This window comes from Globicephala melas, chromosome 2, assembly GCF_963455315.2.
Source record: "Globicephala melas chromosome 2, mGloMel1.2, whole genome shotgun sequence".
Taxonomy (NCBI): domain Eukaryota; kingdom Metazoa; phylum Chordata; class Mammalia; order Artiodactyla; family Delphinidae; genus Globicephala; species Globicephala melas.
In genome coordinates, this window is record NC_083315.2 from 133,886,869 (window position 1) to 133,904,283 (window position 17,415).

General features: G+C 33.3%; 1 protein-coding gene across 2 annotated transcripts in view; it reads right to left on the reverse strand.

Annotated features, from left to right (window-relative positions):
• Positions 1-796: 796 nt before the first annotated feature.
• EXOC5 (exocyst complex component 5) overlaps positions 797-17,415 on the reverse strand; it is a 57,519-nt gene continuing 40,900 nt past the window's right edge. The window contains exons 13-19 of one of the 2 annotated variants that reach the window (XR_009563136.2): positions 16,811-16,919; positions 13,168-13,288; positions 11,890-11,976; positions 9,553-9,661; positions 9,141-9,356; positions 3,676-8,505; positions 797-2,899 (exon numbers count right to left, since the gene is read on the reverse strand). Coding sequence is in view for 1 of the 2 variants with exons in the window: in XM_030855091.3 (XP_030710951.1) it covers positions 8,317-8,505; positions 9,141-9,356; positions 9,553-9,661; positions 11,890-11,976; positions 13,168-13,288; positions 16,811-16,919 (831 nt within the window). In the remaining variant the exon portion in view is untranslated. Of the gene's footprint in view, positions 8,506-9,140; positions 9,357-9,552; positions 9,662-11,889; positions 11,977-13,167; positions 13,289-16,810; positions 16,920-17,415 lie in introns of both variants that reach the window. The other variant, XM_030855091.3, reaches the window with a different exon arrangement.

Sequence of the window (17,415 nt, forward strand, 5' to 3'; positions counted from 1 at the left end):
GAAATACCTTCAAAAAGCTGATAGAAGTGGTGAGGATGAAAACCACAAATGTCTTTTCTCCCCACTTTACAACACTCGCACAAGGTCACATAATTAGCAAGTGACAAAGCCAAGATGCACATCTGCCATTTGTCTGATTCAAGAGCCTTAGCTCTTAATCAAAGTGGTATACGGTCACTGAAAGCTGGCAGCACTGGAGGAGGATCTAGCTCTCAGATACTCTCAGTGGGCTCAGACATGACTTCTTAAGCTAATCCATTTCTGACATCACTATACATTCTCAACAGAATGCCTGCATTTGGAATTACAGAATTTTAGCCTTAGCAGTGATCACAGAGCACTAACAAGGAAACTGAGGATTAAGTACTTTGCCCATATATAGACTCCTATTTCAAACGAAGTTTAAGATGTATTAAATCCAGTCTAGATACAGACTCCTTTCTCATATAAAGCTGATCTTACTTAAATATATTTTTATTTGCTGGCCTACAAAACAATTTTATGATCATTTTTTCTTTGAATTTTATTAGCAATAGAGTACCAATATCCTATTGGTATTTAGTCCTTAATGGTCAGATTTCCTTTCTCAGAATCAGTTTCTCTGATGTACTCTATCATTAAGTAACAACTACTCATAGTAGCAAGGCCACGTATTATAGAAAAACATATGATATGATTTCAAATTTAATTCCTTAAAATATAAGCCTCGTGTTTTTGGCATAAACACTTTACCCTTCTCAATTCAGCTTTATTAATTTGATCACTACAATAAAAGAAAATACACCAAAAAAAAAAGTTGTTTCTGAATGATGAAATTATGAGTAATTTTTATTTAGATTTTTAAAATCTTTACATGTTTTCTGTAATGACTGTTTTCATTCCCCCAACCTGTCCTAAAGCCAAAGCCTCAGACGCTGAGTGGAGTGAGGAAGTCCCCCTCCTGCATGGGGGAGGAGAGAAATACAATGTGGGGTACTGGAGCTCAAATGAGGTGAAAAGGGTGTCACACAGTAAAGTGTGTGTGTATGTAAATTTAAAACATTATACACGTATATACACACATAAAGCCCTAGAGCACCATCCACCGAGGAGTGTGGCACCGATATCTCAATTATAAGCACATCTCATGCACAAATTATAGTTTCTAAATACCAATTTCCACTAAAAGGCAGAGAAACAGCTGATTCCAAAGATGGGGCAGGCAAGTACAAGGTAAGTTTGGAGAAACCTGTGTGCCCAAATCTAAGAAAGTACTTAAAAAATGATGGCAACTTGTCAAAGGACAGAGGAGCCAACTTGAAAGGGCTCCCATTGACCAAATGGGGGATGATTTGAGATTCAAAATAAATAACAGATTATAATCCATTGACTAGAAAACCGTGAATTCATAGATATTAATAACCTGAAATTTTGATTAGGAGCAGGATATATACATAGCTTCAACTACCTCCTCACAAAATACTTACAAAGGGAGGAAGTAACTTTACAGTGAAGAAGCCTGATAGGTAGTACCTTAAGCAAGTGATCAAAATGAGTATCATCAGAAATAGTGCACTGAAATTGTGCACTACCTCATAGGATGCAATGAGAACACAGAATTGCTTTTGTAATACCCCTGCCAAAAAAGCAACTGGAATCTATTCACGAGGAAACAGATAAACCAAATTTAGGGACATTTTACATAATAACTGGCTTATAATCTACAAAAGTGCCAAGGGTAGTAAAAGTCAAGGAAAGACTGAGGAATCATTCCAGAGTGAAAGAAACTAGAGACACTACAACCTAAGACAACACATGATTTTGAAGTGGATCCTTATAAAACATTATTGGGACAACTGGTGAAACCTGAATGGGGTCTTAGGATTAGATGGGAGTAATATATCAATGTTAATTTCCTGATTTTGATGGTTGTATTGTGGCTATATAGGAGAATTTCTTCTCTTTGGAAATACAAAAGTATTGCAGGGTGATGGGGCATCATGACAGCAACTTACTCTCAAAGTGGAAAAATTTTATTTGTACCATATTTACAACCTTTCTGTAAGTTAGAAATTGTTTCGAAAATTTTTCTTTAAAAAGCAGAAAGCAAAAAAATGAATCAATAGATTATTATTCTTAAAGAGCTGATAAAGGAATTCAATGATTAAAAAAACAATTTTAATGACGAAGTCTGTCCAGTTCCTGGGTCCACTGTGCACATATATGTTCTTCAAAACTGTTTTAGTTTTGTGTCATTAATTCACCCAGAAATTCTTCTCACACATGACTTTCAGAATCTTAAACACACACACACACTCACACACTCTTCCTGTTAGTTAGGATAGCGACATGTTCATAGGTGCTGTTCAGTAGAGAGAAGCTCTGTGAGTTCTATTTTTATCAAACAAAAATGTTTGTAAGTATTACTATAAAAATAACTTCTCCCCCTTGTGGCAAAAATTGAAAATACATTCTGAAGAATCCTAATATAGAGGCACTTAGTATTATTCGTTATAAAGTATTTTCATATAATTTTATGTGAATCCTCTAGCACACAGCATTTGCAAACAATATATTTAAGAGGTAGTTTCACAGTTTGCTTTAGTTCAGCATTGTCCAGATTCTATTTGGATAATATTCTCTATAGCAAAAAGCTGCAGGTTTGATAGACTGCCACAACAAAATGCCAGAGTTCAAAGAAACCAAATTTACCCACAGTATAAAGATTAAAATGACAGGCAGGTAAAGAGGGATGGCCCCATTCCAAGGCACCTGCCTATTTAAGATTACAGGGGCATCAAGAAGGATTCCTACCTCTCAAAGTTTAATCTAAAAAATCTGAAAGTCCACCATTGGAGATTAATTCCTTGGAGTTGGTTCCATCCAATCTTCAAACTTAGTTTATTAATATGAAGATACTCTGGAAGAAAGACATTTTCCTTCATTTAAGATTGCCAATGGTGAAAACAAAAGAAGTCACTCATCTGAGTATAAATTAACTCATTCCAGATTCTTATCCCTATTCTTACCCCTCCATACGTCTTCCTATTAAGTGACCAGTCACTGATAATTCTATGTTTTATTGACCTTCCAGTGATTATAAAGTAATTTAAGTGGTTTTTGAAAGTAAACTTAATTCCAGTTTCAGACTTTTAAATTAAAAGTGGCTCAGTTGGATACTGTCTCTTCAACACAGTAATATAGTGTCTTGGCTAAAATGAATTATTGACAATTTTAATACATGTTGCACAGTACATATTAATATAGGAAAATACATGTTAGCAGCAGCATAATGTTGACCATGTTCTAATCCATTCCACCTGCTCAAATATTAGTAAAAATAATTATATATTTGTAATGCATCACTGCTGTCTAGTGCAAATCTATGCCTTCTGAATAAATGACTTTCCTCTGAGCTTGTTTGCTGTTTGGAGTATGACTGTTATATATTCATATTTAAATTAGCTTTGTATGGTGAGGCAGACTGCAACCTTCTAAACCACTTAGAAAATGAGCAAGTATAGTTAATTACCTGTCTCTCCGCCACAGAAGTGTTATTAATCACAAGAACTGAAGTTTAGTGTTACCTCCCAGATAACAATGTTAAAGTATACAGGGCCTAGTTTAAAAATATCAGTCTTGTTAAGCCCAGGGTTATCAACCCAGCTGCTTCAAATCACCAATTAAAATTCTTACTCTCTAATGTGTCAGGTTTCTCTCCTATATACACTTGAGGATTGTTTCTCCCCTAAATTTGGAAAGAGAAAGATTGATCAGTGGTAAGAATAAAAGTTAAGAGTTAAGGCAATTTTAAAAAGATTAAATATGCAATATTTGATTACATAAAAATGACCCCTATTGCTAATACATTGAGTACATTTTTCTCCATGTTTTCACTCCAGCATTAGCCATTTAAAACTACCAATGCACTAAATAAACAACAGAATTGGCAAACTTGTGACATTAAAATAGTCTGTTTTTGAAGGTAGAAATACTGATTTCTTCATATCTTTCAAGGTAGAGTTGTCATTCACTCCCATGTTACAAAATATGGTACAAAATACCTGAAGTCTTTCTGTTGCAAAAATTACTCAAACAGTATTATGATTATGCAAAATAACTCACTAAAGAACTTTTTGATGGAAAGATTTCTAGTAGGTACACACTTAATATTCAATTAAAATTTCATGACCACTTATAAAATTTTAAAAACCAAATTTTATAAAAGTATGACCACACACCGGACACATTACGAAAAAGTCTAACAGTAAATCAGATATTAGCCCTGTATCTCAACTTCATAATCTAAACACTACAACGAGAACCAAACATTGGCTGAAAAGAAAATTAGACTAAGCAAAACTAAAGAGCCTATCAAACAATATTTTATGTTGCATAAGGAGAACAGTGTATAGAAGATAAAGTGTGAGAAACATTCAGGTTTCTATCTGAGTCTTTTACTTAGCTGTAGACCTTGAGCAGATCTACTTAAAACTTTCTGTGCACAGGGTCTGTCAAATGGAGATAACAGTACCCTACTCCTAGGGCTCCTTTGAAACCAAATGAGATAATATATGTAAAGGGCTTAGCACAGTGCATGGGACTAAAGTCAATAAATATAGCTATACTTTATTACGCATCAAAAATTTTTAAATGCTATTTTTACTTTATGTAGAATTATTTACAGTAACAATATGGACTGGTCTTTTCCTCCAAAGTACACAACGTATTTCAGGACAGACTTCTTCAAGCAGAGAGAAGTACTACAGGGACTGAATATAGTTAAACTAATTGGATGAAAGCTCAGAATGCTTCATATGTCGAATTCTCCACTAGAAATCACTATGCTTCTAGAAAATATGTCATACTTCTGAGTCAATGGGCAATAAACGGTAATACATAGAATATTTTTGTATTAAAAAAAAAATTAAACTCCCAGATCTGAGCTTTTAAAGTCACTAACAAATTATGCACCCAGGGAACCTTACTTACTCTCACGTGCAGTTCAAGCATGCCTTAAGCACTACTTCATAAACATGACCACCTTAATGGGTTTTGTGGCATTTCAAGAACAAAAATCTCTTTATCTAGATAGATGTAAATATTTCACCATCATAGATGAGAAAAAGGCATTTTAAGGAAGCAGTAAATTCTCCACTTTGAGTCGATCTACTGGCTAATTAAATTATTTTATGGTGAGTGAGAAGGCTGATATTCAGAGTGATATATTTAAAGTGAAAGGAAAGGGATGGTCTAAAATATACCATGAATTAACTTACTTAGAAGCTCTTTTTAAAACAAGAAAGGTGCTAGGGACTTGCAAACATGGGGATATTCAAAATGAGGCTACTAATAACTGTCTTGAAATAGTCAGATAACCAACTGTCTAAAGATGCAACCAGCCATTATTTAACAATTCCTCATAAGAAGTATTCAGCTACTTTGGTTAGCTGTCATTTTCAATATCATAACTTATAGAAGTTACACTTCCTTCTTAAACCTGTGTTCTATATTTCACTTTCTGTGTTATGAAAACATAATACACTCAAGCTTTTTATCGAGTGTTTCTGCATTTTCTAAAAATGCAGTGTTTAAGAGTCTATTTTCAATTTCAAAACATTATCTAAACATTGCATGTTAGCTCATGTGAAACTACAGAAAATTATAAAGATTTTCCTTATTCAAATGTTGACTAAAGTTACTGATATACAAAGTTCCATTATCGCTACCTAAAATTTTACCATGTGCATATGAAAAACATTTTACTTATTGACCATCTCTTTTGAGCCATATATTTTGAGAATTTTGTAGTGTCCATTAATATGAAAAATACTTTCAAAATGAAATACAATGAATGCAAAGAATGCATACTACTTTATATAACAAATTTTTTTTCTTAGAGAAAGACAATCTGTTTCTAATTTTGATTATATAGTCAAGTATTTTTCTGCTTAAAAAGGAAGACCTATGCTATGAAAAATAAGAAACATCTTAAAAATTTAAATAAAAAATAATTTATAAAATTCAGTATGTATGTCCTCAAAATGTAAAAATGGAGTGAAATAAAAAAAAAACAATTGCAGGGAATTTGTTTATTGAGCATTAATGTTAACACTTCTAAATTAAGTAGTCACTTATGAGTTTTCTTTGTTACTGTCCTGTCAATGGACATAATGGAAAATATTGCACAGAACTCAAACATGGAAATAATAATTAACAAAATATCTAAGCAACAAATATATGTTTTACATTTAAAAAATTAATCCAAACAAAATAATTTGAAGCACTTTTCTGATTTGGAAGTCTTAAAGTGTTCTCTCATGTTTTATTTGATATTTTTTTCCCTTTTTTATTTTTTTACAAATTGACACTGTGTACAAAGAGTTCAAGTGGCCAGTAAAACTACTGCTTTAAAATTGTTGGCTTTAAGTAACAGAGGTATAATTTGAATTCACATCAGAGCTTTCTAAAATGGCAATAGTACAAGCATATGACTTTCTCTAGTAACCAAAACCTGTTCTGGCTTTCCTTTGGCTAAGGAATAGAAAATTAGACAGCCTTCTAAAGCTGCCACAATTTCCTAAAATGCTTTGACAAAAGTTGGCATACTTCATTTCTCTTGCTTACCCTGATAACACTGGGCTAAACAGAAAATGAAGAAAATTCAGTCAATAGTAACTTAAACAGTAGCTAGCTCGCTCTGGACCTGGAAGTTTGGGTAAAGCTGATGAACATTCAGAAACATATTTCTTTTTCTTTTTTTTTTTCGGTACGCGGGCCTCTCACTGTTGTGGCCTCTCCCGTTGCGGAGCACAGGCTCCGGACACGCAGGCTCAGCGGCCATGGCTCACGGGCCCAGCCGCTCTGTGGCATGTGGTATCTTCCCAGACTGGGGCACGAACCCGTGTCCCCTGCATCGGCAGGCGGACTGTCAACCACTGCGCCACCAGGGAAGCCCCAGAAACATATTCTTAAAATTAGTTTTCCAAAATTAGGCCAAAAAGCCTACATTAAAGGAAAAAGAAAAGTCAAGAATGAGTTGAACATTAAAGTTTATCTGTTCCTGAAGACTATGAAAAACACAATGAAAGCTGAAACACTACATATAGCTAAGAATGCATTCTCACAGAGCAAGTTTATAGTTTTTAGAGTAAAGATATTTCTAAATTTCTGCTTGATGTTTAAAATTTTATAAGTGATTTATTATGCCACCATATTAAGCCAATTCAATTAACTACATTCAGTAGGAATCGCTTCAGAAATGCCCTGAAAAAGGTAATGACAGAAACTATAGATTTAAAAAGCAACTAGTCCTTGCAAAGTTTATCTCGAGACTTAGAATATAATGCTAACTATCAATTCCCAATTCCTCTTAAAATAGAAGACTACCTGCATGTTTAGCCATTCCATCTTATTCCAGTTTTGCATAAAGGTAGAAATCTTAAAGGACTGCATTGTTGCTAAACACTGTCAATACTTCTCATATGCACCATTTAGACCACACCTCATTTTTTTACTTCCCTTGTAATATTAAAATAATGAATAAATATGGTCCTTTAATTAAGATCCTCCACCTTATCTTAAGCAAAATATAAAATAAGGTAATTTTATTAATTTCTTGCTAGTATTGGCTTAAAAATCTGTTTACCAAATAAGAAATTGTAAACATTTAAGTTTTTTTTTTTACCCAGAAAGCAGATGTATTCTGATCCACTGCTAATACCTACATAAAACATTTCATCATTTTAGTTTTGTTTATAACATTTTTCTTGGAATAGTATTATTGTTGTACCTCAGAAAAATCCAATCAACCAACTACAGAAATTATGCCCAATTGTTAATTAACCTTCTGAAAGAAGCAGAAAGTTCTCTAGGAAAACCTAAAATAACCTGATTCACAATTACCAGTGCTGAAAAGGTCACTGAAAATTGATAAATAATAAATGTAGTTTTGCTGGATTTTACCCATCTTTAGTGCAAAACAGGATGGTGAAATTTCCCAATGGACTATGTTAAAGAACATGAACCAGAACACTGGTAACATCTCATTTGCCTTCTGACACTAACATTTTCCAGGATGAAAACAATGACATATAGCTTTACAGAGTTTGAAATTTATAAGTTCAAAAACGGAATTAAAATCCAACTTAAGGGAAAAGAACAAAATATGCTTAGTAGTGTCCAAATTTCAAATAAAATCTCAAGGGTAAGTATGGCTGCTGTTTTTCTAAACAGTCATTTATCAATAAAATGTTGGCTGTGTCATAAGAAACCGCCTGTGCTTTCTATCAACCAAGGCCTGCTGAAGTACAACACACTGCCCTTGTAAATTCAACCTCAGCTGAAATGTCGAGCAAGGCGGGCAGATCTATAGTCAGCACGAAGTTGTACGAAGGAGTGAAGAATGTTCTTGTCCAGATTAGCAAGTTGTTCTCCTGAGCAGACTTGCTTTAAATTATCTGGGTTTACTACCAGAAGATTGCAAAGTGCATGCAGAGTATCAAAAAGCTGTAATACCAGAGGAATCTGAATTGAGATAAGGGAAGGAAAAAAATAACATTGAAACAAGATAATGTTTAGTTTTACAATCAGTTTGTAAATTCTCCTCACTTACGTACTGTTATTCAGTTCAATGTTAGAATTTTTTAAAGTTCCTGAAGCGTTAAAACTCAAATATTTCAGACATTAGAAAACTCACTATAATCTTTTTGAAAAGATTCATATTATGCCTATTTTCTTAAATAGTAATAATCATTTATACTTTTGTAAACTAGGATTAGTTATCATTGATTTAGCAGGTTTCTTAAATAATTTAAACATTAAGGGAAACTGATTTCAGAGAGATGTACATGAAGAAAGAACATATTTTCCTGATATCTGATATATGCAGCATTAGTCATGGGTGTTATTTAATAAGGTCATTCGGACTATGGAACTGAAATATGGCCTTGTCTAAAATAAAGCTCAAAGCAAAAATGTGTTAATATTGAAAATATGACTGCAACAATACTTTTTCAGTTAGGAAATGTTAGATCTGTTTCACTACCATGTCAACAAAAGTTATAAATTTTTCACTGATGATTATAAGTCAGTACACATTTTTTATGATCTGACTTATGTTCTTGAACCTATTTACAAGTTTGATATTTGTGAATACATACCTTGAAGTCTTTGGCACACTTCCTATATTCAGCAACATCACAAATTGCTAACATGCCACCCATACAACTATAGGAATATTGTTGAAGATGCTCATAAATAAGTCGATGAAAACGTACTCCAAGTTCCATCAAAACTGTATCCACATTCTTCCCATCCATGGAATTTTTAATCTTCTCCACTTGTTTTCTTACATAAGCACAGACTTTAACACAGGCCTGTAAAAATTTTTTCTATACTTATTACATAGAAATGTGTATCAGCTTAGCTAAGGAGAAAACACATATAGTTTCTCATTAATCTCTAAGTATAAAATAAAAAAACGTGGAGCATAATAAGATACATCAATGAAATGTTAACAAAAGTACAAACAAAGCAGATATTCTTAGTAGCATACTGAATCATTTTACTCACATTAGTATACTGAATCAAAACATTGTTTTCATCTTCTGGCTTAAAATCTGTTTTCTTTTGTTCTGCAGCCAAGATATGCTTCATTTGTCCAATCATACAATTTAATGTCCTAGAGAATTGAGAACACCATGTATTTGATCCATTTAATTTACTTTATTTTTACTTTTATTTATATTATTTATAATAAATTAAATTTAAATTATTTCATTTCATGTCACCATGATACTATTTTACTATGGGTATACTTTAGATTTCAAAAAAGTAAATTCTAGGTCTTGACATCAAAGACCTCTTAGTTTTATTAGCTTCCTGCTCAAAACACAGGGCAAAGATTCATTTGCCCATTACTCTATTTAAGGAAATCTTAAAGATCTTAGAAGACTGTCACTAATTTGTTTCCTTAACAACTATATTTGGAGAATGCTTAGGAAGGCAGTAAGATAGAGGGGCTTATGAGGAATGGCCAAAGTTTAGAAGAACAGGTGAGAAGAACCCGAGTTTCACAGTCTAAGGACAAGCAGGAGGCTGAACAAGTGGTACTGAAGACCCAGTTGAGAAATGAGAGTATGTGTTTGTAATGGCACGAATAATGTTTGAGTTATGTGGCACTCTCCAACAGCAATCAGCCATCCGGTTATGGGAATAAAAGAGTCTGCATTAATCCAGATTTTAGGATCTGTAAGATAATTATGGTTAAAGGAAATAAATTTTAGGGTAATTATGAGGGAGTAATTAAAGAGATGGACCAAGCAATCTAAGCACAACAATGAATAAAATAAAGCTGGGAAAGGATAATAGATAGGCAAAAGACAAAGATATTAAGGGCTAGAGTTCCTGTAACTAACTTATATTCAAATATGTTTTCTTGAATAGAAGAGAAAGGAGGAGAATTACAATAAATAAAAATATGCCCAAACCTAGTAGCGTGGGCTTTAGAATTTGAGTCCCAAATATCCAGCATTATGATCTTGAGCAAACTACCTCATTTCTTTAGCTTTCATTTCCTCACCTGTAAAATGGGAATAGTATTTCCTACTTAATAAATGAAATTATACAGGTAAAGATCCTTGTACTGTGCCCGGCACATAGCAAATTCTTTTCTTTTTTTAATAAATTTATTTATTTATCTATTCATTTATTTATTTTTGGCTGCATTGGGTCTTCATTGCTGTGCATGGGCTTTCTTTAGTTGCGGTGAGCAGGGGCTACTCTTCATTGTGGTGCATGGGCTTCTCATTGCGGTGGCTTCTCTTGTTGTGGAGCACGGGATCTAGGCGCGCGGGCTTCAGTAGTTGTGGCACGCGGGCTCAGTAGTTGTGGCTCGCAGGCTCAGTAGTTGTGGCGCACAAGCTTCATTGCTCCGCGGCATGTGGGATCTTCCCGGACCAGGGCTCAAACCTGCGTCCCCTGAGTTGGCAGGCAGATTCTTAACCACTGTGCCACCAGGGAAGTCCACAAATTCTTGATAAATATTGAGTTGGCCAAAAAGTTCGTTCGGGTTTTTCATGTTACAAAAACCCGAACAAACTTTCTGGCCAAACCAAATAGTAGCTATTATCATCATCAATAAATAAATGCCCACTACCATCTCAAAAGACAGAGATTCACTGCTCCATATTATGAACAGGTAATTAACTACAATAAACATTACAAAAATTTTTTTGAATATAGAGTCTGCATTCACTTAATGGAAGTTACTTTTAGAAAATCAGTAAATTTATTTAAAGCATTTCAGATATTAGCCTGACAGTTCTAACTGAAAATAAAATCTTCTATGTTACATACCATTTTTAAGGAGTTTGGAGAGAGGGAGAGCGAGAGGGTGTGTGTGTGTATGTGTAGGAGGGGGCATCTACAAAAAAATATATTAAATAGAATCTGCTTTAAAAGTAAGTCTAAACATACTGACTTCCATAAATAATAAACCTGGAAGGCAATAAAAACAACATTCTAATAAAGATGAAAGCAATATGTAAAAATAAAATCAAACGTTATAGCAGGATGGTGGAATTAAAATAGACTTTCTTCTTCTCTGAAAATCATTTTCATGGTGTTTTTACAATTTAAAAAAAACGCAAGAGATAGCACAGGGAGATCAGCTCGGTGCTTTTTGTGACCACCTAGAGGGGTGGGATAGGGAGGGTGGGAGGGAGGTACAAGAGGGAGAGGATATTGGGATATACATATACATATAACTGATTTACTCTGTTATACAGTAGAAACTAACACAACATTGTAAAGCAATTATACTCCAATAAAGAGGTTAAAAATTTTTTTAAATAAAAAAATAAACACAACAACAAAAATGCAAGAGAAATAGTAAAACTAACAACTTGCCTGTCAATGCCAGTATCTAATTTCATCTCCATCTGTTCAATTATTTCTTTTTTCTTCTGAAGGCATTCAGATAACTTAGGAGAAGAGCTATTGAATGTTTAAAGGGGGAAAAAGATCACATTAGTAGCCTTACAATTCTAACAGTTTTTCATAGGCATATGTGTATAGCTATATACCTACACACACACACACACACACACACACACACATATTATAATTTGCTCCCCAATCCAAGAAGCATATAAATAGTAAAGTAATTATTTAGTATTCACTATGCCCAATTCATTACAATAGTCATGCTAGGAAAAATTAACCCGTTAAAAGAGAAGGAAGAGGAGGATTTAGATTTATTACTTTCATCTGGAGGAGACATCCCTTTAGAATATAAATATGTGATTTTGATATTCTGAAATTATTTGGTTTCCTTTTTAATTAAATTTCTGGTATTTCAGTAAGAAAAATCACAAAGTCTTCAGAATATAGCAAATTATACTAATTAAAATTTGCAGACTAACACCCAATTCAATTGTATTTAGCTTTCCTATATTAAAAAAAACGAAAAACAAAACCAACTTGGTAGCCATATTTACCTTCTGAATAATATTACCTAAATGTCAAAAAACACCCAAAATATTAAAGAATATGCAACCCTAATAATTACGTGAATTCTTTGTTATGTGACATTAGAGCTCTTTAAAAAGTAAATTTCCTTTCAAAATGTGATTCAGGGATCACAAGTAATCTTTATCTTTGAGATCATTTCTAGACTAATTATTTCTTGGCATATCAACGCTTATACAAAATGTCTAGAATTTTATCTTCTATATGAATATTCTTCCTCTTTAATTATAGTACTACACATACAATTTTAAAAATCACGTTCACATATATACTACCTTATTTAATCCTCACATGCTTTAAAAGTTCACATAAATTGATAGGAAGATATAAACCAAACCTCATTTAATGCCTCATCAAAACCTGTCCTATTAATCTCATAAAATTGTTATTGTACATCTTTTTATTATAATAAGTGGGAACAAGCTAGATGTTGTCTTTCATATCAGATTTAGGTTTATGACACATTCAGTAAACCAAAATTAATACCACAGAAGGAAAACAGGAAGGCAAGGAAGAGGAAAAGGGCTTTTACTTATTTCACACCCTCCTGTTCCTGTTTATGTTTTAACAAACATCTATTATTTTTAAATTTTAACAAGAAGTAGAATACTATAATATTCATTGAAACACCAATGAAAATCAGACAATTTGACTAACCTTATTAGTGGCATAAGGTGATCATTAAACTGCTTGTCAAAAAGATGAAAAATAGTATTGGCCTGGTGCACAACATCCAAAAAATAGAGATTTGCATTCCTAGAATCTGAAGAAGGAATTCCTAAAGTTGGAAGGCATGTATATGTTAGAATCATATTAAAGAAATTCATGTAAGCAACAGAAAAAAGAATGTGGTTTTATATATACAACATGCATAAAAGTAACTGCTGTTTCATTAAATCAGCAATAATTTTTGTGGACAGAAGAGTAAAATTAAGCTTGTTAATAATTTAATAAAATTCATCCAAAGTTTTTACATCCAAATTTTCACTATCTACTCGTCTTCATTATTTGTGGAGATAAATAAAAAATAAATCAATCAATAAATGAATCATCTTGGACTATACCTTCTCCTTCCCTTTTCTGCCCTCTTATGCGCAATGATTCATGAGCCATGAATACACTTCTATCATTTTTCTTATAACCATTTTTCTTATAACCAGGCCTCTTTACCTCTGATAACAGTTAAAATAATTTTCTTATTAGTATCCTGGTTCAAATCTCATCTTTTATGCTATATATTGTTGCCATAATAATGTATTTAACATATTTCATTCACCATGTTCTCTACTATTTCCTCAAAAATAAGTCAAAGTCTCCTCACTGTCAAAATAATAAATTCCAGATTTTCAGCACTGTATTCAAGCCACTTCACATTCTGACCCCAAAACAGACAGCTGGTCTCTCCAGATTTGTTTCCTCTCTTGTAAGAGAGTAATAGTTAAACTCTAAGGTCCCTACTAACCACAGACATTTATGTTTCTAGCTAAAGTTCAAAGACATAAGGGGCTAGGAAAAATACTCACAGAAAATGAGAAAACAAAAGTTTAATACCTAGAGTTCTTTACAGGAGGAGGATTTTTTTTCAAAGTTTTAAAAATGGAAAATAAAGGTGTTTTATTTTCCCATAAACGACAAAATCACCAACTGATAAGAAAATTAAAGGCTCCAACACAAATTTACAAGAGAAAAAAATAAAGTCAATACACATGTAGAAAATACTAATCCTTGCTATTAATGAAAGACATGAAAAGGCAATAGTGATGTACATTTTTAACCACTAAATTATTAAAGTTTTTAAAGAATATTCAGTGGTGTGCAGAAAAGCTGGAATAATCATACATGCCAGCAGCAGTATAGATTAGTGGGGAAAAACCCCTTAGGAAAATCGTTTATACATATAAAAATTTTTTTAATTTGCAATACGCTTTGATCTGGTAATTTCACTTCCAGAATTTTATCCAAAGAAAATAATTCAAAATAAGGAAAACACTTTAAGCTCTACAATTGTTCACTGTAGCATTATTTATACTACTAAATTGCTGAAAAGATCCAAGATGTCTAATAATAGGGGGTGGTTAACTTTATAATATATATGCACGACAGAATTTTATAACATCATTAGAAATAACAGCAGTATGTACTAACTAAATAGCTGCATGGAAAATGTTTATGAGTGTAAGGGACATTCTCATCCTACCGGGAAATTTTTTAAGCCCTTCCAAATTATGAATACTGCTATTAAAATGAATAAGCTAGGCTTCCATACTAGGTAAAGAACAACTCCTTCATACCATATAGAATCAAATTCATGTTACTTTTTTATTATCTTCTTTAATCTTCACATCTTTGAGGTGGATATTATTATCCCAATACAAATAACCACATTAGCTTATTTGTAAATGGCAAATGTTAAATACTTGATGTCAAGTTTCTGCTGTATTGGGTGGAGTAGGGGGGAAGCAGGCTACAAATGCTTATCTATGTCCTGCAGGTTAAAAAAAAAAAAAGGGTAAGAATAAACCACAAGGTTACTGAATTATGGGTAATTCTGCTTCAACCTTAGAAACTTTATGGAATGAAGTTATATACAAACATTTTTGAGCATGTGCTATGTGCTTTCTAGGTGCTAGCCTATAATGGCAATTAAGACAGATAAGATTCTTAAGACAGGTAAGATTCCCGTGAAGTTCACTATTCAAGAGAACTTACATGCTGTTCTCTCTACTTAAAATACTCTTTCTCCAAATATTCAATTTACTCCTTCACTTCATTCAGCTCTCCGGTTCATGTCTCCTCAGAGAGGCCTTTTCTGACCAGCCTTTCTAAAAAAGCCCTCTGCCCCTGAATTCCCCATCCTACCTCCCATTACTATTCTCTATTCCTTACTCAATTTTATTTTTATTCATTGCACTTACTAGTCATTTGTCTATCTTTTCCACAAGAATGTAAGCTGCATGAGTACAAGGTTAAGGACTTAATAAGCATGTGTTCAATGAATGAATTCTGGTGAGTGAGGCAGATATTAACAAGTGAAAATTTCATTGTAACAAGTGCTATGAAAAAAGTTAATTCAATGATGAAATAACGCGTAACTAGGCTGGGAAAGGGGTGTCACTTTAGCTAGGTCGATCAGCAAAGGCCTCTCTAAGAAGGTAGCCCCTTAGCTAAGATCAGAAGGGTGAAAAGCCAGACATGAGAAGAGCTGAAGGAAAAGGATTGGGGGGTAGGGAGATACCAAGTGCAAAGAACCTGAGTGAGGAAAATGAATGAAGGCCAAAGGGGCTGGGGTAGTGAGGGGAAATGCAATATGAGATGAAGATGAATATATAAGAGGAGGCCAGATAAAAAGCTATACTTTCATAAAGAGTTTTTTGTTGTTTTTCCCCTAACAGTAACAGGAAACCACTAAAGGGTCTTAAGCAAGAAATTTTAAGACCCTTGAATTTATAACATAACTGTTACATGGAGTCAGTTATTTGGAAAGGTAAGAATGTACACAAAGAGACCAGTTAGGAATGGATAGAGATGATGATCTTTAAATCAGGGTGGCATCAGCAAAAATGGAGAAAAGTAGACGAATTTGAGTTATGTTTCGCAGTATACAGACAGGATTTGCTGATAGACTGGCTATCAGGTTTGATGAAAAGAAGAATTATGATAACTCCGGGGTTTGGGCCTTGAGCAAACAGTAAATAGTAATGCCTTTTAAAGACATGGAAAAGAAGGGGAAAGGAAGTTTAGGTGGAAGATAAAGAGTTTCATTTGGGATATATTAAATTTGAGATGCACACAGAACAGGTGAGAGAGGTCAAGGAGGCAACTGAATTAATGGGACTGGAATTTAGGGAAGAAGTCATTATTATCCTATTAATACCAGTAAACCCAGAAGACCAAAAATAAAAGAAAAAATTTTATATGAATCTATTCCTCTCCAGGCTTATTTTGAAAAGGCTTACTTTCCTTTCTAAATCTTACTTTACTCAACTGTCTCAACCAGAATTGCTGTCACTTCCATTTCTGCTCCTTTGGCATTTCATAGCTTACAGCATTGTATTACATTCTTCCATTCACTGTAGTGACTCATGTAGCCCTGCTCAATGTAAGCAATATGAGAACTGTGTCTTTCTATAGCTTCTAGCATATGACAAATCCTTGTTACAGAAGCTCAAAAAGCATTTTGTTGCACTGAACTGCATTTGACAGATAGAGTTGAATATATATAAAACAACATTATGCATAGTTTAACCAAATAGGATCAAAGGAATTTAACACGAAGTATAACACAAATAAATATACTTACCAGCAAGTCCTGTTTCCAAGGCATAATCAATATGTTCAATACATAAAAATTCCACAAGAATGGTAAAAATTCTAAAGGCATTCCTTGGTAAATCAGAAGGATCAGAGAGCTTTAAAAACAAAAACCAAATAGATCATTCCTCAAGTTTACCTTTAAAAAAAGGCAATACTTTTTTTTTTTTTTAGCAATCAACTTTGTATAAGACATAGTCAGTATTCAGGTATCAAAATGATAACTTAAAACTCTTCCTGCCCACCCAAAATGCCTTTCTCATATACATACAGTTACAATGCTCCGTGTCTGTCTACAACTCTCCTGGCTTAGACTAGATCAATGTTTTTCTGACCTGGATTGTAACCCATTAGTGGACTGTGACAAGAAAGAAAGAGAGAAAAGAAGAGAGAACCAATAGAAAATAATGTCTAAAGTACACATTAAAACCAAATATGTTTTAATGAAATAAACACATATAAACATAACACACACACATAAATACATATAATAAATGTACACTCAACTGCCAGGTAAAGTGCCTTTTTTATTGTGAGTCACAGTAAAAGAATTTTGAGAGACACCAAATGAACAAATGCTATTCTAGTAAAACT